At 48.3% G+C, this 20,693-nt stretch overlaps 1 protein-coding gene across 1 annotated transcript in view; it reads right to left on the bottom strand.

Moving 5' to 3' along the window:
• The window catches only part of LOC140193721 (laminin subunit beta-1 variant-like), a gene marked incomplete at its 3' end in the record, with an annotated part of 78,344 nt that extends 65,207 nt beyond the window's left edge, over positions 1-13,137 (bottom strand). Inside the window, exons 1-2 of the mRNA XM_072250886.1 lie at positions 13,066-13,137; positions 2,972-3,057 (exon numbers count right to left, since the gene is read on the bottom strand). Of these exons, the coding sequence (XP_072106987.1) occupies positions 2,972-3,002 (31 nt within the window). The remainder of the gene's footprint in view (positions 1-2,971; positions 3,058-13,065) is intronic.
• Positions 13,138-20,693: the final 7,556 nt, after the last annotated feature.

The following is a 20,693-nucleotide window of genomic DNA, read 5'->3' as shown; positions in this document are numbered from 1 at the left end:
AATGAGGAATGCCAGTTTATTGAGGCATCCCCTTTAGAGGATGCCCTTGCTGCTGGGGAGGCTGGTGCCCACGCAGGAGCTGACTGAGTTTACAACTTTCTGCAGCTTTCCCCCACCCTGTGCAGTGGCTCCTGATTATCACATGCACCGAGACGCACTGAGAAGTTTGTCAAGTAGATTGAGGTCACTCGGGGGGGGGGGGGGGGGGGGAGAGAGAGACAAATCAGAGCAGACTCCAGGAAGTCTCCCCCTCCCCTCCCCACCCCCTGATAGCTCCATGGGATGGTAAACACCCACCCAGGCGTTAACAGCCCATCTGAGAGACAGCGGCTGGGACAATGTCCTTCCCACGCAGTGACAATCCTCATTACCAACATAATCCCAGTCAGGATAGCTCAGGTTTGGCTCCCTGCTCGATTCCCACCCTCCTCTGCTACAGATCTTTGTTCCCTGAACTCTGCCTGCCCTGCTCTGAATCTTTTGTCGGCGTAACCAAGCAACCAGATGGAGACATTCATACATTTGCCGATTCCCATTCACACCAAACTCCACCAGTACCCCCTCCCCTCCCCTGCGAACCGACAGATAATGCAGCACATCCAGGATGTCACTGAACCAGCCCAGCAGGCAGGGATCCTTCCACATTCTGTCTGACATTCGTGCTCAAAACGGGAGCTGAAGTGGAGGCCATCACCTCTCTGGTCTAACACAAGGAGACAGATCACCCCACAAACTGCAGCCGCGTCAGCTGAGTTAACCCTCTCCCAAGTCTCTGCTGAGAGAGGAGTCAGTGGCCAATGGTGAAGGGTGTGGGGAGGGTACTAATCCTGCAGTCCCACACGCCCAGGTTCAAGAACAGTTTCTTCCCTTCAACCACTCAGTCCTTGGTCCAACCAGCACAACTCTAATCACCACAGTTTAGCAACACGAAGAGCACTTTGCACTAAAATTTACTGTTCTGTTCTAATCGTGTTCTTTTGTAAAAGTGATTATTTTTGTTTGTTTATTGAGATACAATGTGGATCAGGGCCCTTCCAGTCCTCGGAGTTTCACCACCCAGCGACCACCGATTTAACCCGAGTCTAATCACCGGACAATTTACAATGACAAATTAACCTACTAACTGGCAACACACATCAACGTTGCTGGTGAACGCAGCAGGCCAGGCAGCATTTCTAGGAAGAAGTAGTGTCGACGTTTCAGGCTGAGACCCTTCGTCAGGATAAGGACTAACGACTAACGAAGGGTCTCGGCCCGAAACGTCGACTGTACCTCTTCCTAGAGATGCTGCCTGGCCTGCTGCATTCACCAGCAACTTTGATGTGCGTTGCTTGAATTTCCAGCATCTGCAGAATTCCTCGTGTTTGCGAACCTACTAACCGTCTTTGGACTGTGGGAGGAAACCGGAGCACCTGGAGGAAACCCAAGCGGTCACAGGGAGAACGTACAGACCCCTTACCAAAGATGCCAGCATTGAAGTCTGAACTCCAGCACCCTGAGCTGTAATAGCATCATGTTAACCACTACGCTAGTGCGCATTACATAGCTTTTCCTTCTGATGCTTTTTATATGATAGCGTGTGCGGTATGGTAGCATAACGGTAAGTGCAGTGACCCAGGTTCAAATCCTGCCACTGTTTGTGTGCTTTTCCTATGTCCACGTAATTCGTCACAAGGGCTGGACTCCACTGATCAGTAACAGGGCTGGGAGTGTGGGCAGAAAGACTGGCCAGTAAAAGCACACACAGCAGTGGGTGACTGGAAACAGACAACACTGTGTCACTGTCATTACCAGCTTCATTACAATCTGTCACAGATTGCACAATCTGCATTACAATCTGTCACAGATTGCACATTCTGCATTACAATCTGTCACAGATTGCACATTCTGCATTACAATCTGTCACAGATTGCACAATCTTCATTACAATCTGTCACAGATTGCACAATCTTCATTACAATCTGTCACAGATTGCACAATCTTCGTTGCAAGCTTCATTACAATCTGTCAAAGAGCATTCATCCACAGAAATCAGACACATTCTTTGTACCAAAGATAAGAATGGAAAACAGATTCAGAATACTAAAAAACACAAGGGTTCAAACCCTGATGATTCACATGCGTTTTGCAAAAATGTTATCAGAACACAAGGATTGAGATTTATGAGGATCACCTTTCCCTCTGAGTTGCATGGGTGCACAGCTGCAGAGTAACAGAAATGCTCCCGTGCACATAGCCTTTGTTGCCACACAGCTGGAATTTTCTTTTATATAATGTTTTATTAAAATGCTGTGCAGTTTTTAGGCCGTGTAAAAATTTCCCGCTCAGAGCAACGGTTGGTGCATGAAGTTGTGAATAAATGAGAGGGAATATTGTTGAGGATTTCATATAGAGAGTTGCTACTATGGAGAGGCCAGGGCAGTGGACAGAGGAGAATGAGGTGCAGGAAATGTTGAGTTGGGAAAGTCTTACTTCACTTAGTAGAGGGGTCAAAACGTAGGGAGTGATGGATTAGAGGAGAAATCAGTGAAAATTGTATTAAATGATAAATGATTCTAGAAATAGGGGCTTAGAAACTAACTCTCTAAAATGATAAATGTGGAGTGCAAGAATTTCTGCAGGGACCAGCTGGCTGGGCACCATGGTTGAGATAGACTAGTCGGGCCAAAGGGGAGTGAAAAGAGAAAGAATCTCAGGTGAGTGTATGAATGATTCAATGAGAACAGCATCCAGGCTGACGAAGGTCAAAGTGCAAGGCAACATTCCTTAAATGAGTCTCATCCTCCCTCAAGTGAGAAGGATTCCACAGATACAAACGGAGGTTTATCAAAATACCTGATAAGCCACTCAGGCAGACAGAGAGAGGCAGAGAGGGACGGAGAGAGAGACACACACACCCCCATACAGGAGTAGAGGGAGAAAGAGAGAGGGAAACGCAGAGGGGTTAGGCAGAGGCACTGAGTACACTTACCGAGCAGGGCTGCGGCTGCCAGTAACCTCATTCTGACTGGACGGACAGGGAAAGATCAACAGGTGATCTGGATCAGCAGAAGTTTCCTGTGTGGGAGGAAAGAAAAGATAAAACACACACTAATTAACTTAAATCTGGTCTAAAAGCTGGTGTCAGTAATGGTGAACGCAAAACTACACAATGTCATAAAGCCCCACTTGGGTCATTATTGGCCTTTGGGGAAGGATGTCTCCCCTCCTCACCCAGCCATGAATCCAGACCATCCAAAGGGGACTTCTTGCCCTGTGAATTTGCCCAACCTGATATCCTGGTCAGGGGCATTTGGGGACGACCAATAACTGCTACCTTCAGCAACAAGCCCTGATCCCATGACTGTCTGCAGGCTGGTCTCCTTCCCAGTCCCCAGCTCCCCAAAAGTGGCACCACAGGTCAATAGGGTGGTAAAGCTCCTTGTTTTCATGGGTCAGGGCGAAGAATATAAAGCTTGGAACTGCAGAAACTAGTGAGGAGGTAACTTCACTCACCCCAACTGGGAAATGTTCCCACAATCAGTGGACTCACCTTCAAGCTCTCTTCCTCTCCTGTTCTCCATGTTGATTGCTTGTTTATTTATTATTATTATTTTTGTATTTGCACTGTTTGTTGGTTTTTGCACTCTGGTTGTTGTCCTGTTGCCTATGGCCTTTTGCTGATTCCATTGCACTTACTGTGAATGGATCGCAGGAGCATAGTCTGTACTAATTTTACTTTGAAACTGAATACACCCGGGCATACCCAGCCCCAGCCTTGCTGGTATCCGATGAAGGTGGTAATATCCACCAACACAGAATGCTACAACACAACCTACTTCAGCTTACGATGCTGTGCTGACTTTTTAACCTGCTCTAAGATCAATCCAACCCTTCCCTCTGAAATAAGCCTCTAGTTTTCTGTCATCCTTGTCCCTAATGTACCTGCCTCTACCTTGCACCATCAAAGGTCCCCACCATCCAGGCCATGCCCTCTCACAGCCACCACCGGGCAGGAGGTACAGAAGCCTGAGGTCCCCAACCACTAGGTTCAGGAACAGCTCTTTATTGAACCAACCAACACAACTCTAATCACTACCTCAGTACAGCAACACTGTGAGCAATTCACACTAAAATGGAAGTTTCCTTCTTTGTGCCTCTCTGTAAAAGTTGTTGAACCCATGTTTAGTTGATTTTTTTTTGTGTGTGACTGCTGCTTACTTGGGGTGCCGCTGTAAGTAACTTTTTCGCTGCAGCTGAGCACACAGGCACGCGTCCACATTACAGTGGGCTCCACCTGGACTTTGCAACTCTACAACACCATACTTGGAGCTCCAGAGAAAACAAACCAAGCCTCATGCACGGCTCCTTGGAGAGGTGGAAGCTCACTACATAAGACATGGGAGCAGAATTAGGCCATTCAGCCCATCAAGTTTTCTCCACCATGCCATCATGGCTGATTCTGTGGAATTCATTGCCACGGGCAGCTATGGGGCTGTGGGTATATTTAAAGTAGAGGTTGACGGATATTTGATTAGTCAGGCAGGGCACAAAGGGGTACAGCGAGAGGGCAGGAGAGAGAAATGGGTCAACCACGATGAAATGGCAGAGCAGACTCAATGGGCCAAATGGCCTCATTCTGGCCCTATGTCTCATGGTCTTATAGTCAGCTATCCGGGGCAACATCGCGGTGAATCTCCCCTGCAGTGTAATCACACCCCTCACACACTTACTTCACCAGCCACAGTACATCCCAAAGTTCAAAGTAAATTTATCAGCAGACTACATATGGGTCACCATACCCTACCCTGAGGTTCATTTTCTTGAGGGTATTCACAGTAGAAAAGAATCAATGACAAACTACACAAAAAGACTGACAAATGACCAGTGTGCAAAAGAATACAAACTGCGCAAATAGAAAAAAAACAAATAAGTAAATAAATAATACTGAGAACATGAGTTGTAGAGTCCTTGAAAGTAAGTCTGTAGGCTGTGGAATCAGTTCAGAGTTGAGGTGAGTGAAGTTATCCACACTGGTTCAGGAGCCTGGTGGTTGAGGGTAATAATTGTTCCTGAACCTGGTGGTGTGGGACCTGATGGTTGAGGGGTAATAACTGTTCCTGAACCTGGTGGTGTGGGACCTGATGGTTGAGGGGTAATAACTGTTCCTGAACCCGGTGGAGTGGGACCCAAGGCTATTTAGTGCACCAGCCATCATTCCCCTCACGTGGTCTCACCTATCACCTTCCAGCTTGTATTCCTTCCCCTCTTTCACCTTCTTATTCTGGAATCTGCCCCACTTCCTCTCCAGTCCTGATGAAGGGTCTCAGCCCTAAACGTCATCTGTTTATTCCCCTCCATGGGTGCTGCCTGACCAGCTGAGTTCCTTCAGCATTTTGTGTGTGTTACTCTGCATTTCCAGCATCTGCAGAATCTCTAGTGATTTTCACCTGCCTATTGACTCTCTGCTGCAGTGGGGTGGGGTGCAGTTTTATCTTCAGATGTTAAGCCAAGCCCCCAGTGCCTTCTCTGCAGGGTGTAAAAGACCCCCGGGGTACATCCTTGAAGAGGAGGGGGTACTTTCTACTCCACTGGACAATGTTTATGCATCATTGGAACTAAACCAGGAGATCCAGTTCGCCTCACATTGCTGTGGGAGCTTGGTGTGTCCAAGCTGGGCTGACAAGTGCCTCCCCTACCACAGGCAACTACGCTTCAGGAACACGAGAGGTTCTGGAAATCCAGAGTAACGCACACGAAATGCTGGAGGAACTCAGCAGGTCAGGCAGCACCTATGGAGAGGAATGGGCAACTGGCGTTTTGGGTTGAGACCTTTCATCGGGACTGGAAAGGAAAGAAGAGGCCTTTAGAAATAGGCAGCCAGTGGAAAGCTGAGCAGTCGTACAACTTGTTAATCAGTAGGTGTCAACGTCCGCAGCAGTGATACGCCATAGAGTCAGAGAATCTCTCAGGAAGCAAACCGGCCCTTGGGCCCAGCTGACCACCTATGAAAACCATTACTTCCCCACGTACGTCCCAGGTCGAGACCCTTCACTTGGATTGGGCTCAGCCTGAAAGGGTCCATTTTCGCCCCCACCCCGACACCCCAATGCTGCCTGACCCACTGGGTTCCTCCAACAGAGCGAATTCTGCAGACACAGGTAGGTGGTCACTGTTGAGATTAGCTGTGCTGCAGTAAGATTTGGAGCAGCTGACGTATAGACTTGAGCTTCAAACTACAACAGGAGGGAGAAACGTGTTTCTTGTCAAACGTAAGGTTTGACAACATTGTTAAAATGCCATCAGGGATTCTGGTTTCATGAACTGTAAAAACAACGCAGTGGATCTAAACGCTTTGGAAGCAGAGACTCACTGCAGGGAGTTTGACTGGCTTCAGTTTCTCACATCGTAAACTGGATCAACGTTTTGTGCTGGGTAGAGAGGCAAATCCAGAGATGTACGGGCTTGCTTTTCACCGAAAGAGATCGCACCGACTGAGAACAGTTCGCGAGGAATTTACTGGAACAGAGACGTGCTAAGCATCAGCAGTAGGCTGGACTCGGAGGGCGGCCTGCCCGTGAGTATCAGATCAGCTGCACCCTCCTCAGTGACCCAGCCTCAGAGTAACAAAGAGCGTGGATACCCCTCCATGGACAAGGGTGACCATGTCCAGATCGGTTCTGGCCTGAACCAGAAGACCATCATAATCATCACCACGTGCGACATCGTATGACGTGGGCGATCAAGGTCCATCCATGACCATGATTGCTCTTGGTAAATTTTTCTACAGAAGTGGTCTGCCATTGCCTTCCTCTGGACAGTACGTTTACAGGATGGGAGACCCCAGCCATTATCAATACCTTCAGAGATTGTCTGCCTGCTGTTAGTGGTCGCATAACCAGGACTTGTGATCTGCACCAGCTGCTCATACAACCATCCACCACCTGATCCCATGGCTTCACATGACCCTGATCCGGGTCTAAGCAGGTGCTACACCTTGCCCAGGGTGATCTACAGGCTAGCGGAGGGAAGGAGCACCTTACCCTTCGGTGGAGACATATCTCCAACCCACCAGCTGGACAAGATCATAAAGATCATAAGACACAGGAGCAGAATTAGGCCATTCAGCCCATCAATTCTGCTCCACCATTCCATCATGGCTGATTTATTATCCCTTTGAACCCCATTCTCCTGCCTTCTCCCCGTATCCCTTCATGCTCTGACTAATCAAGAGCCGCTCAGCCTCTGCTTTGAATATACCCGGTGACGTGACGATGAACTCCACAGATTCACCACTGTCTTACCTGGCTGCCCACTCTGCACAGGCAGGAGCCACAGCTCTAAACGTGTAGCTCCCGTCCTGCTTCCCACTCCCGGCTCACTCCTATACCACCCGCCGGACTGTGGACTGAGGACAGTGGGGGGTGGGGGCTCCAATTCAGTTTGTACAGGACAGAGATACAGTTGCCCACACTGCAGAAAGTGGGAAGATTACACAGCTTTGGGGGGGGAGGGGGGAATGCGGTGAGGGAGCATTGGATCAAAAAGAGGGGTGGGATTTGGGCAAGTAGAGAGCTCTCCTGAAGTATAAATCGGAGGCAGGAAGCATGTTCCCGATGTTGGGGGAATCTTGAATCAGAGGCCACAGTTTAAGAATTAGGGGGAGGCCACTTAGAACGGAGTTGAGGAAAAACTTTTTCACTCAGAGAGTGGTGGGTATATGGAATGCTCTGCCCCAGAAGGCTGTGGAGGCCAAGTCTCTGGATGCTTTCAAAAAAGAGATGGATAGAGCTCTTAAAGATAGTGGAATCAAAGGTTATGGGGATAAGACAGGAACTGGATACTGATTGTGGATGATCAGCCATGATCACAGTGAATGGCAGTGCTGGCTCAAAGGGCCAAATGGCCTACTCCTGCACCTATTGACTGTTGTCTATTGTCTATAAAGGCATACGCATTGAGTGAACAGCATGGTCCTGCAGCAGATAGCACATCGCTTCACAGCTTCAGTGATGGGGGTTCAATCCCCACTTCTGTCTGTGAGGAGTCTGCAGGCTCTCCCTGGGAACGCATGTGTTTCCTCCAGATGCTCCGATTTCCTCCCACATTTCAAAGACGTACGGGTTAGGGTATGCCAGGCTGGCCCTGGAGGTGTAGGGGACACTTGTGGGCTGCCCCCAGCACATCCTTGGACTGTGTTGGTCTTTGACACAAACAACACATTCCACTGGGTGTGTCTCGATGTACAGTTGACACATAGTTAATCTTTCCTTTAGAAAGTTCACATCGGGAGAAGCTGATGTGTTCACTGAGGGTTTCAACCATGAAGGGTCTGGAGCAGAGGAGTGACAGCCTTGTGGGGGTGGGGGAGCATCCAGTCCCACCCCCACCCCCCTGCCTTGGTTTCTGTGTGTCGAAGGAAATGGTTTCTCTCCATCCACCCACCTAATTAAATCCCCTTAATCCTTTTAAACACCTCAGTGGGATTACCCTTCAACCTCCAGACTCAGGAGATTATGAGACGAGACACTTTAACCCTTAGCAGCAGTTCTCCGGTCAGTCTGGGCCACTTCCCTCTCAGGCAGATTCAGTGCCGGACAGGTCCAGTCCTGATTTTGCACAGCAGCATTCCAGTGCCGCGGGGTCAGACCAGACCTCTCCCCGTCGCTAGCTTCCCCACGTGGTAAATCAGGAAATTGGCTCATTGCAGTCACATGCACCAACGTACAGTGACCAACTTCTGCACACAGATGAATTGATTACTCAGTGTACTGAGGCCGAACAAGAGAGAGAAACCATTCAGTTCCTCGGGCTCCATCCTTTACCTCAGCATAACTTTCCTCCAGAAACATCTCCATAGAACACAGGAGCAGAATCAGGCCATTCAGCCCATCGAGTCTGTTCTGCTATTCCTTCTCTGCTGATTTATTATCCCTCTCAACCCCATTCTCCGGCCTTCTCTCTGTAGCCTTTGATGCCCAGACTCAAACTCCACTTTAAATATAACCAATGACTTGGCCTCCACGGTCGTCTGTGGCAATGACTTTCCGGCTACAGAAATTTAGAACAGAGATGAGGAGGAATTTCTTTAGACAGAAGGTGGAGAATCTCTGTTCTAAATGGATGTCTCTCTATTCTGAGGCTGTGCTCTCTGGTCCTAGTCTCCCCCACTACAGGAAACATCCTCTCCATAGCCATTGTCTAAGCCTTCCAATATTCAATATGTTCCAATGAGAAGCCCCTTGTTCTTCTAAACTCCAGTGAGTACAGGTCAACCACTCTTCAAATGGTAACCCTTCCATTCCCAGGAAATTCTCCCTGCACACCCCTTTCTTTGATATGGGGCCCAAAATTGCTCACAACATTCCATGAGCAGCCTGACCAATGCCTCAGTATCACATCCTTGTTCTTACGCTCCAGTCCTGCTAACATGCCTTCCCTATTACTGACTAAACCTGCAAATTAACCTCACCTCCCTAATATCTATTGACCCCTTATCCTGAATGGACTTGGTAGCTGAAGGTGGCGGGGGCGAGGAGAATTCCAAAGTCTCCCCACCCTTGGGGTAAAGAAATTTCTCCAGGATTCTGGCCTGATTAATGAGCCCTTTATTCTGAGACGGTGACCCTGACATCAGACACTGAGCCACAAGAAACCTCGACTACAAAGTAAAATAATTCATTTACTTTTTTATTTTACAGAGTCGGCACAGAAACAGGCCTTTTGGCCCATCGTCTGCACACTGACCCTTTTGCTTATCCACACTGATCACACTTAATCACTTTTGATGTATTCCCTGCTATACTTTCCCTACTGAAATGTTCCGAGACCCTCAAAGGTGGGGATTTCATCTGATTCCACCACCTCTTCTGACAGCACATTCAAAGCTTCATTCGTTTTCAAAGTATGTCTCCACATACAAATCCGAAATGTGTCTTCTCCAGATAGCCATGAAACAAAGAATAAACATGAAAGTCGTTCAGAGACATCATCACTCCTACTGCCCCCCCCCCCGACAAACAAACAAGAGAACGACATCCTGGTCATCGACCCCAAACCCCCTCTCCCTACACAAAACAGAACAAGAACAGTGACCCCTATATCCCCCTCCCCACAAGAATGGCGACCCCAAACCCCCTCTCCGTACACAAAACAGAACAAGAACAGTGACCCCTATAATCCCCCTCCCCACAAGAATGGCGACCCCAAACCCCCTCTCCGTACACAAAACAGAACAAGAACAGTGACCCCAAACACCATCCACTGTACAAAACAGAACAAGAACATTAACCCCCCCCATATCCCCCTCCCCAACAAGAACATCAACCCCAAACCCCTCCCCGCGCACAACAAAATGGAAAGGTTATGCTACGGCAACTGCTCTGCCCGTGACAAGAAACTGCAGAGAGTTACGGACACAGCACATTACAGAAACCAGCTGCCCCTCCAGGGTCACTGTCTACACTCCCCACTGCCTCAGTAAAGCAGCTAGCATCATTAAAGAACCCCCCCTCCAACCCCAGACATTCTCTCTTCTCCCGTCCCCCATCAGCAGAAGATACAAAAGCCTGAAAGCTTGTCCGGCCACCGCTGAAGACTATTGAGCAGTCCCTAGTGTGCTAAGATGATGTGTTGAGCTCAGTCTGCTTTGTTACAGACTGGCACCTTATTGTCCACCTGCACTGCACTCTCTGTGTGACTGTGACACTTCACTCTGCATTCTGCTATTGTTTTCCCCTGTTCCCCCTCAGTGCTGTGTGTAATGACCTGACCTGTATGAACAGTGTGCGAGACAAGCCCCTCACATGTGTCAATAATGACAACAAACATCTCTTATAAACCTGACATCAAACACTTGGCGTAGAACATAACTTAACCTCCCTGGCCCCCATATCCCATTGAAAACTTCCTCCTTTCACCTTAAACCTGCGTACAAGATGATGAAAGGCAGAGATGGAGTGGAAAGCCAGAGACTTTTCCCCAGGGTGGAAATGGCTAATATCAGTAAATGTAATTTTAAGGCAACAGCCACAAAATGCTGGGGGAACTCAGCAGGCCAGGCAGCATCTATGAAAAAGAATAAACAGTCGATGTTTCGGGCCAAAACCTTTCTCCAGGACTGGAAAGGAAGAGTTAATATGTCAGGACAAAGAGGTGGTGGTGTGGGTGAGGGTGGAGGTGACAGGTGCAGCCAGGTGTGTAGGAAAGTTAAAGGGCTGTTCTGACATCTTCCTCCTTCCTTATCAATCCTGACGAAGGGTCTCAGCCTGAAACGTTGACCGAACGTTCCCCTCCATAGACGCTGCCTGACTTGCTGAGTTCCAGCAGCACTCTGCGTGTGTTACTTTGGATTTCCAGCATCTGCAGACTTTCTGGTGTTTATAATTTTAAATTGATTGGAGGGGTGTCAGAGGTAAGTTTTTCTCCACACACAGTGGTGGGTGTGTGGAACGTCCTGCCGGGGTGGTGGGAGAGGCAGATACATCAGGGACATTTCACAGACTCTTAGATTCGTAAGGCCAGTGATGTTGTGGGGATGGAACTGGACTCTCTGACGGTGGTGTCTGAAAAGAGGATGCTGTCCAAGTTGCATACCATCTTGGACAATGTCTCCCATCCACTACATAATGTACTGGGTGGGCACAGGAGTACATTCAGCCAGAGACTCATTCCTCCGAGATGCAACACAGAGCGTCATAGGAATTCATTCCTGCCTGTGGCCATCAAACTTTACAACTCCTCCCTTGGAGAGTCAGACACCCTGAGCCAATCGGCTGGTCCTGGACTTATGTCCTGGCATAATTTACATATTACTATTTAACTATTTATGGTTTTACTAGTATTTAATTATTTATGGTGCAACTATAATGAAAACCAATTTCCCCCAGATCAATAAAGTATGACTATGACTACTATAGGCACGGGGATGATAGAAAACTGGAAGATTGCTTAGGAAGGGTTCGATTGATCTTGCAGTAGGTTAAAAGGTCAGCACAACATTGTGGGCCGAAGGGCCTGTACTGTGCTGTAATGTTCTATAAAGCTGTGTTTTTTGATACTCTCCCCATGGGGAGAAACCCTCCGACTGTTCACCCAAGCACCAGGCACAGAGTGGCGGGGGAACTCGGGGCAGCTCCAGAGGGGATTAGAAAGTTGACGAGTTGGGCTGAGACCCTTCGAAAGGACTGCCCATCCCAATGATATTCTTATCATTTCACTCACCCCTGACTCAGCCAGGAAGAATAAACAGCCCCAGCCTGGACACTCACCCTCCATTGCTAACCCTGGCAGCTTCGCGGTGAATCTCCTCGGCACTCCCTCCCTCCTATCGTGAGCAGGACAGCAGGCTGCTGAGGAGGGTCTCACACCCTCTCTGCAAACCCCCGCCCCCCGTCCACAGGTGTGAAAATCCCCCCCCCACACCCCATCCATCATTCCCCTTCAGGCACCTTCCTGTCCTGACACCCCCGTGGGATCTTCCCGTGCGTATCAGACCCTGCGCCACCTTACTTCAGGATTAGCCAAAGCGGCCACCTAGCGGTCCGGCGATAGGGCCCCCACCCCAGGACTTCGGTTGTTGCCGTTCCCGATTGTTCAAATGCCCCAGGGGTGAGCGCTCCCCACCCTAACTCTGGGGTACAGGGTGGGGGAACATTTACATACCCCCCACCCCTCACCAGGGGCACAGACATCTCTCCCCCTCCAGCACTGCCACTCCCCTTGCGACGTCCTCACCAGCTCTTCCTCTCCCTGGCGCTCCTCCCGGCCATCCCCCCTCCCCGCCCCTCGGACGCACGGCGCTCCCTCACGGCCGCTGCCCCCCTGCGCCCCGGCCGTTGCGGCGCTCCCTCGCGACCTCAGCGGGTGAGTTGTCAGTTCTGTGACCCGAATCCGAAGGAGAAAGCGGCGGCCGAACCTCTGCCTCAGCTGGCGCGGCGAGAGGCCGGGACCGTGCAGACAAAGTTTCTGATGTGGAATCAGAAACAGGAGAAAGCCTGCCGATGCTGGGAATTCTGAAGCGCCCGTCGCTTCTGGAGTAAGTGTCGCGTTCACCTGTCCCGGGACAAAGCGGCACTCGCACCTCACCTGAGCCGTCCCGCAATCGGCTGCCGGCCGTGGGAACCCCTCCCGAGTACTCGGCCTCCGCTGTCGGCGAGGGCGGGGCTCCGCACACCTGTCCCAGCCCTTTCTGCGGAAGTGTAGATTTAGAGAGGGGAGGGGAGGGGAGGGGAGGGAGATCAGGTAGGATTGGTGGGAAGGGAGAAGGGGGAGTAGGAAGGGTTAGTGGGGGTAAAGGGGCGGTGGGGAGGGGGAGGGGGAGGGGGAGGGGGAGGGGGAGGGGGAGGGGGAGGGGGAGGGGGATGAGGAAGGTGGGTGGGGAGAGATGGGGTTAGGAAGGGTTGGTGGAGAGCGGTAGGGTAAAGGGGATTAGGAAGGTTGGGTGGGGAGAGGGAGCAGGTAAATGGGGATTAGGAATGGTTGGTGGGCAGGAGAAGGGGGAATAAGAAGGATTAGTGGGGGTAAAGGGGATTAGCAAGGGTTGGTGGGGAGCGGAGAGCTGGGATCCGCTCTTATTAAAGATCGCGACCTCCAGTAAACCGATTCCCGGGCTCGGAGTTACCCCGCTTCACCGGTGACTTAAACAGACATTGGCCGGAGTTAACGGCAGCCCCAGGGAGTAGTGGGTGCGGGTCTGCGAGAGGGGATCCACATACACTGCCAACAGCCAATCCCACAACGTGAATTATGTTTTTTTAGTCCGACGGCGGCAGACAATCAGAATGCAAATTCACCCAATCCCCCTCTGAGAGCGAGTCTGTTATCCAGTGATCACGGGGCACAGTGAACTCCCGTCCAAGGGAAGGTTTAAACTTCTTCAGGGTAGTTATCGCTGGAATAGACTTCGCAGCGGACTAATGTAATCACCGTCCACACAGAATCTGCAGATGCTGGAAATCCGAGCAACAACACAGAAAATGACACAGGACTCGGCCCGAAATGTCGACTGTACGCTTTTCCGTAGATGCTGCCTGGCCTGCCGAGTTCCTCCAGCATTTTGTGTGTGTGTTGCTCGGATTTCCAGCACCTGCAGGTTTTATATGGATGGTGATGTTACCAGGAAAATGGAATGTGACCGCATTTGAAGCCCACCTGCCCGTGGGGGGGGGGGTGCCGGGACCGCGCACCCGCACACTGCATGGTGTCCTACATTGCCCCGGGGGGAGGGATGAGGGTGCGTGAGGAGAAGGATCTGCACGGGGACGAGTGGAGCGGTCCCGCCGCTCGGGGGTCGTGGAGAGTCCCGCGCTATCCTCGCGGGGACAGAGACGGCGGAGGTGCGGGGTTCCGGCCGTGAGGGCACCGGAGCGAGTGGTTTCCCCCAGGGAGATGCTGCCACCGTGAACACTTCCGTTTATATAAACACCTTTCAATAAATGCGCAAGATCCTAGCCTGTGACGTGACTGGATCAGGGATTTTTAACAAAATTATACGATAGATATCATTATTATTTACAATAGTTGAATATTGTGTTTGTTACATGTCGCGCCAATACGCACAGCAAGCTGCGAATGGCCGCAGGGCAGCACGACAGCGTGGCGGTTAGCACACCGCTTCACCGGACGGGTCACCCGGATTCAATCCCCGCTGTCTGTACGGGGTTTATAGGTTCTCCCTGTAATCGGGAGGATCGTCTGTGTTCCCTCCCTGTTCCTCCCAGTCCAAAGACCTGCTGGTCTGGTTAGTGGGTCGTTGTAAATTGTCCCGTGATTCGGCTGGGATTAAATCGGCGCACGCTCGAAGGCCGATTCCACGCTTTATTTCAATCAGCGGGATCGATAAATGTGTGACGAGTGACGTTGATCCTTGAGTTTTGAAGCTTTGGCTTCAAAGCTACGAGAGAGAGAGTGATAGGTGAACCCAGGTGAGGGGAAGACGGGCAGATTGGGGAGGGGGGAGGGATGAATTGGGATTGATGTGGAGGTGAGAGGTGAAAGAGGCAAGGGGTTGAAGAATATAGAATCTGGGCAGTGCACCATGAAGGTGGAGAACCAGAGGGAGGAGACCCTTGAACCTATCTGGTCCATGTCAACCGTGATGCCCAGCCCTATCCACCCTCCTTTGGCCCATGTTCTCTAAACCTCTGTGGCCTGTACCACATCGTACAGGGATTCCATGCATCTATCACTTTTCAGGACATGTCCTTTTCTCATGACTACCATCAGGGAGAAGGTACAAGAGTCCCAAGACCCACACTCAATGTTTTAGGAACTGTTTCTTCCCCTCTGCAGTCAGATTTCCAAACAGTCCATAAATCCACAAACACTACCTCACTATTTGTCTTTTTCACTGTTTATTTATTTTTGTGACATAGTAATTTTTGACTGTACTGTATTGCTGCCACAAAACTACAAACAACTGGAGATAGAAAATGCATGTCTAAAGGGCAAGGCAACAATAGTTACGGGGCGGGGGGGGGGTGATTGGGAAAATCAGGTTGGTGCTGGATTCCAGAAGGGGGAATTTCTAGAGTGCATATGAGATGTCTTTTAAGAGCAACTCAGGGGTTGAGCCCACTAGGAGATCGGCCAATTCTGAATTTGGTGTTATGCAATGAACCAAGATTAATTAGAGAGTTTAAGGTAAAAGAACACTTAGGGGCATGTGATCATAATATCATCAAATTCATCCTAAAATTTGAGGAGAAGCTGAGGTCAAATGTATCAGTGGAGTAAAGCAAATTACAGAGGCATGAGAGAGGAGCTGCTCAGAATTGATTGGAAAAGAATGATGATGGCAGAATAACAATGGCTGGAATTTCTGGAAGCAATTAGGAAGGCACAGGATATATACATCCCAACGAGGAAGAAGTATTCTAAAGGCATAACAAGAGAAGTCAAAGCCAACATAAAAGCCAAAGAGAGGGCATATAATAGAGCAAAATTTAGTGGGAAGTAAGAGGAATAAGAAGCTTTTAAAAACCATTTGAAGGCAACTAAGAAAGTCATTAAGAAATTAAAGATGTAATGCCAAAGTAAGCTAGCCAATAATATTAAAGAAGATATCAAAAGTTTCTTCAGATACATAAAGTGTAAAAGAGAGGTGAGGGTGGATATCAGACCACTGGATAACGATGTTGGAGAGGTCATAATGGGGGACAACGAAATGGCAAACAAACTGAATAAGTATTTTGCATCAGTCATCACTGTGGGTGACACTAGCAGTATGGTGGGAGTTCCAGGGTCAAGGGGCATGAAGTGTGTGAAGTTATCATTACTAGGGAGAAGGTTCTTGGGAAACTGAAAGGTCTGACGGTAGACAGGTCACCTGGACCAGATGGTGAACACACCAGGGGTTCTGCAAGAGGTAGTTGAAGGGATTGTGAAGGCATTGGTAATGATCTTCCAAGAATCACTAGATTCTGGCATGGTTCTGGAGGACTGGAAAATTGCAAATGTCATTCCACACTTCAAGAAGGGAGAGAGGTAGAAGAAAGGAAATTATAGTTGAGTTAATCTGACCTCAGTGGTTGGGAAGATGTTGGAGTCAATTGTTAAGGATGTGGTCTCAGGGTACTTGGAGGCACATGATAAAATAGGCTGTAGTCAGCATGGTTTCCTCAAGGGAAAATCTTGCCTGACAAATCTGTTGGAATTCTTTGAAGAAATAACAAGCAGGATAGACAAAGGAGAGTCAGTTGAGGTGTACTTGATTTACAGAAGGCCTTTGACAAGGTGCCACACATGAGGTTTCTTAACAAGCTACAAGCCCATGGTATTACAGGATAGATTCTGGCATGGATAAAGCAGTGGCTGATTGGCAGGAAGCAAAGAGTGGGAATAGAGGGAGCCTTTTCTGGTTGGCTGCTGGTGACTAGTGGTGTTTCACAGGGATCTGTGTTGGGACTGATTCTTTTTATGCTATATTTTAATAATTTGGATGATGGAATTGGTGGCTTTGTTGCAAAGTTTACAGACAAAATGAAGAAAGGTGGAAGGGCAGGTAGTTTTGAGGAAGTAGAGAGGCTACAGAAGGACTTAGACAGATTAGGAGAATGAGCAAAGAAATGACAGATGGAACACACAATCGGGAAGTGTATGGTCATGCACTTTGATAGCAGGAATGAAATGGTTGACTATTTTCTAAATAGATAGAAAATACAAAAAAAATCTGAGGTGCAAAGGGAATTGGGAGTCCTTGTGCAGGATTCCCTAAAGGTTAATTTGCCCGTTGAGTTTGCGGTAAGGAAGGCAAATGCAATTTTAGCATTCAATTCAAGAAGACTAGAATATAAATGCAAGGATGTAATGTTGGGATTTTATGAAGCACTGGTGAGGCCTCACTTGGAGTATTGTGAGCAGGTTTGGTCCCCTTATCTTAGAAAGGATGTGCTGAAACTGGAGAGGGTTCAAAGGAGGTTCACAAAAATGATTCCAGGATTGAATGGCTTGTCATCTGAAGAGTGTTTGATGGCTCTGGGCCTATACTCACTGGAATTCAGAAAAGTAAGGGCTGACCTCATTGAAAACCATCAAAGGGTGAAAGGCCTTGATAGACTGGATATGGACAGGATGTTTCCTGTGGTGGGAGTGTCTAAGTTTAGAGGACACAGCCTCAGAATAGAGGGGCATCGTTTTAGAATGGATATGTGGAGGAATTTCTTCAGCCAGAGAGTGGTGGGAACCTGAGGAATTCTTTGCTGGAGATTGAGGTTAAGAGGAAAAACAGATCAGTCATGATAAAATGGCAGAGCAGACTCAAACGGGCAAATGGCCTAATTCTGCTCCTGTATCTTGTGGTCTTATAATATATATGATAAAAATAAGAGGCACCTAATTACTCACTCCAGTCTTTCGGAATCAGAACCAGAATCAGGTTTATTGACACTGGCATATATCATCAAATGTGTTTTTTAATGGCAGCAGTACAAGGAATTTAAATTTCCTAGGGACGGAGGTGGGATTCGAATATTGTACTGAAGGAGATGACCAGGCCTTTGGCTTAATCTTCGAACCGATCACCAGTCACTTTACAGGGAGCGCTGCCTTCTCAGCGACCTCGGTCATGGCGCAGGCCTGCCACCTGGTGCTGGCACTGCAGTATTACACCGAGCACACAGGACAGGAACAGACCACAAAACTAACGACAAAGTTCAGAGTGAATTTATTGTCAATGTACGTACATGTCACCATTTGCAGCCCTGAGATTCGTTTTATTGCGGGCGTTCACGGTAAATAAAAGAAACAATGGGATAATTGAGAAGCCACACACAAAAATGAACAAACTAATGTGCAAAAGATGACAAAGTGTGCAATACAAAAAGAATTGCAAATAATAACAACTAACAAATAAATAAATAATATTGAGAACATGACTTGTAGAGTCCTTGAAAGTGAGTTCATAGGTTGTGGAATCAGTTCAGAGTTGTGGTGAGTGAAGTTATCCACACTGCTTCAGGAACCTGATGGTTGTAGGGTAATAACTGCTCCTGAACCTGGCGGTGTGGGTCCAGAGGCTCCTGTACCTCCTGCCTGATGCTGGCAGTGCAAAGAAAGCATGGCCTAGATGGTGGAGGTCTTTGATGATGGAAGCTGCTTTCCTGCAACAATGCTCTGTGTAGATGGGCTCAGTGGTGGGGAGGCATTTTGCCACGATAGGATTGGGCTGTAACCACTATTTTCTGTAGGCTTATCTGCTGGTGGCATTGCTGTTCCCGATAGGAGAAGGATTAGGCATTCAGACCATCGAGTCTGCTGTGCTATTCCACCATGGCATCTCGCCCCCACTCTCTGCTTTCTCCCTGTAATCTTTGACACCTTTACTGATCGAGAGCCTGATGTGCGGACACTCCTGTACCCGGCATCACATTATGGACATGCAATCAGTCGATGGATAGAACCTATCTTATATATTTTGTGATTTTATTATTATTTTGCTCTTTATCTAATTGTGTTTTTTTTTTGGTGGTGTATTGAATCTGGAGTAATAATTATTTCATTCGCTTTTATACTTGTGGAAAGTGCAAATACAAAGAAAGCACAGCAGCACTTCTATTTCATTAGAAGTTTGCAAAGATTCAGCATGACACCTAAAACTTTGACAAAATGCTATAGATGTGTGGTGCAGAGTTATTGACTGGCTGCATCGTGGCCTGGGCAGAGAATTCCACAGATTCACCACTCTTTGGGAAAAGCAGTTCCTCCTCATCTCCATCCTAAATCTAATCCCCCGAATCTTGATGCTTAGTCCCCTAGTTCTAGTCTCACCTACCAGTGGAAACAACTTTGCTGCCTCTATCTTATCTATCCTTTTCATAATTTTATATGTTTCTATAAGATCTCTCATCCTGCTGAATTCCAGCAAGTACAATCCCAGGTAACTCAATCTCTCCTCGTAGGTTAACCCCATCATCTCTGGAATCAACCTGGTGAACCTCCTCTGCACTGCCTCCAAAGCCAGTATATCCTTCCTCAAGTAAGGAGACCAGAACTGCACACAGTACTCCAGGTGCGGCCTCACCAGTATCCTGTATAGTTACAAAATAACCTCCCTGCTCTTAAATTCAATCCCTCTCGCAATGAAGGCCAACATTCCATTTGCCTTCTTGATAACCTGCTGCACCTGCAAACCAACCTTTTGTGATTCATGCACAAGCACTCCCAAGTCCCTCTGCACAACAGCATGCTGCAATCTTTCACCATTTACATAATAATCTGATCTTCCATTTTCCTTCCAAAGTGGATGATCTCACATTTACCAACATTGTACTCCATCTACCAGACTCTTGCCCACTCACTTACCCTATTTATATCTCTCTGCAGACTCCCTGTATCCTCCACACAATTTGCTTTTCCACTCAATTTAGTGTCATCAGTAAACATAGATACACTACACTTGGTCCCCTCTTCCAGATCGTTAATGTATATTGTGAACAGTTGTGGGCCCAGCACTGACCACTGTGGCACACCGCTCACCACTGATTGTCAAACAGAGAAACACCCATGTATCCCAACTCTCTACTTTCTATTGGTTAACCAATCCTCTATCCATGCTAATACATCACCCCCAACTCCATGCATCCTTATGGATAAGTCTTTGTGTGGGCCCTTATCAAACACCTTCTGGAAATCCAAGTAAATCACACCTATCTGTTCCCCTCTATCCACTGCGCTCATTATATCCTCGAAGAACTCCAGTAAGTTTGTCAAACAGGACCTGCCTTTGCCAAATCCATGCTGCATCTGCCTGATGGATCCATTTCTTTCCAGATGCCTTGTTATTTCTTCTTTAATGATAGCTTGAATCATTTTCCCAACTACAGATGTTAAACTAACTGGCCTATGGTTACCTGCCTTTTGCCTAAATCCATTTTTCAATAGTGGCATGACATTCACCTTCGACCAATCTGATGGGCCCCCAGAGTCCAGAGTATTTTGGTAAATCATCACCAAAGCCTCTACTATAACTTCTGCCATTTCTTTTAGTACCCTGGGATGCATTCCATCAGGATCAGGGGACTTGTCTATTTTCAGGCCCACAAGTTGCTCAGCACTACCTCTTTAGTGTATAAGATCCTCACCTCCCATCACATCCATAATCTCTCTCTTCAGCATGTTAGACATGTCCTCCACTGTGAAGGCCAACATAAAATAGTCATTCAAAGCCTTGGCCATTTCCTCATTACCCAATATCAATTCCCTCTTCTTGTCCTCCA

Source organism: Mobula birostris, unplaced genomic scaffold (genome assembly GCF_030028105.1).
Source record: "Mobula birostris isolate sMobBir1 unplaced genomic scaffold, sMobBir1.hap1 scaffold_747, whole genome shotgun sequence".
Classification (NCBI taxonomy): domain Eukaryota; kingdom Metazoa; phylum Chordata; class Chondrichthyes; order Myliobatiformes; family Myliobatidae; genus Mobula; species Mobula birostris.
The sequence above is the reverse complement of the archived record's forward strand: the minus strand, read 5'-3'. Positions and strand labels throughout refer to the sequence as shown.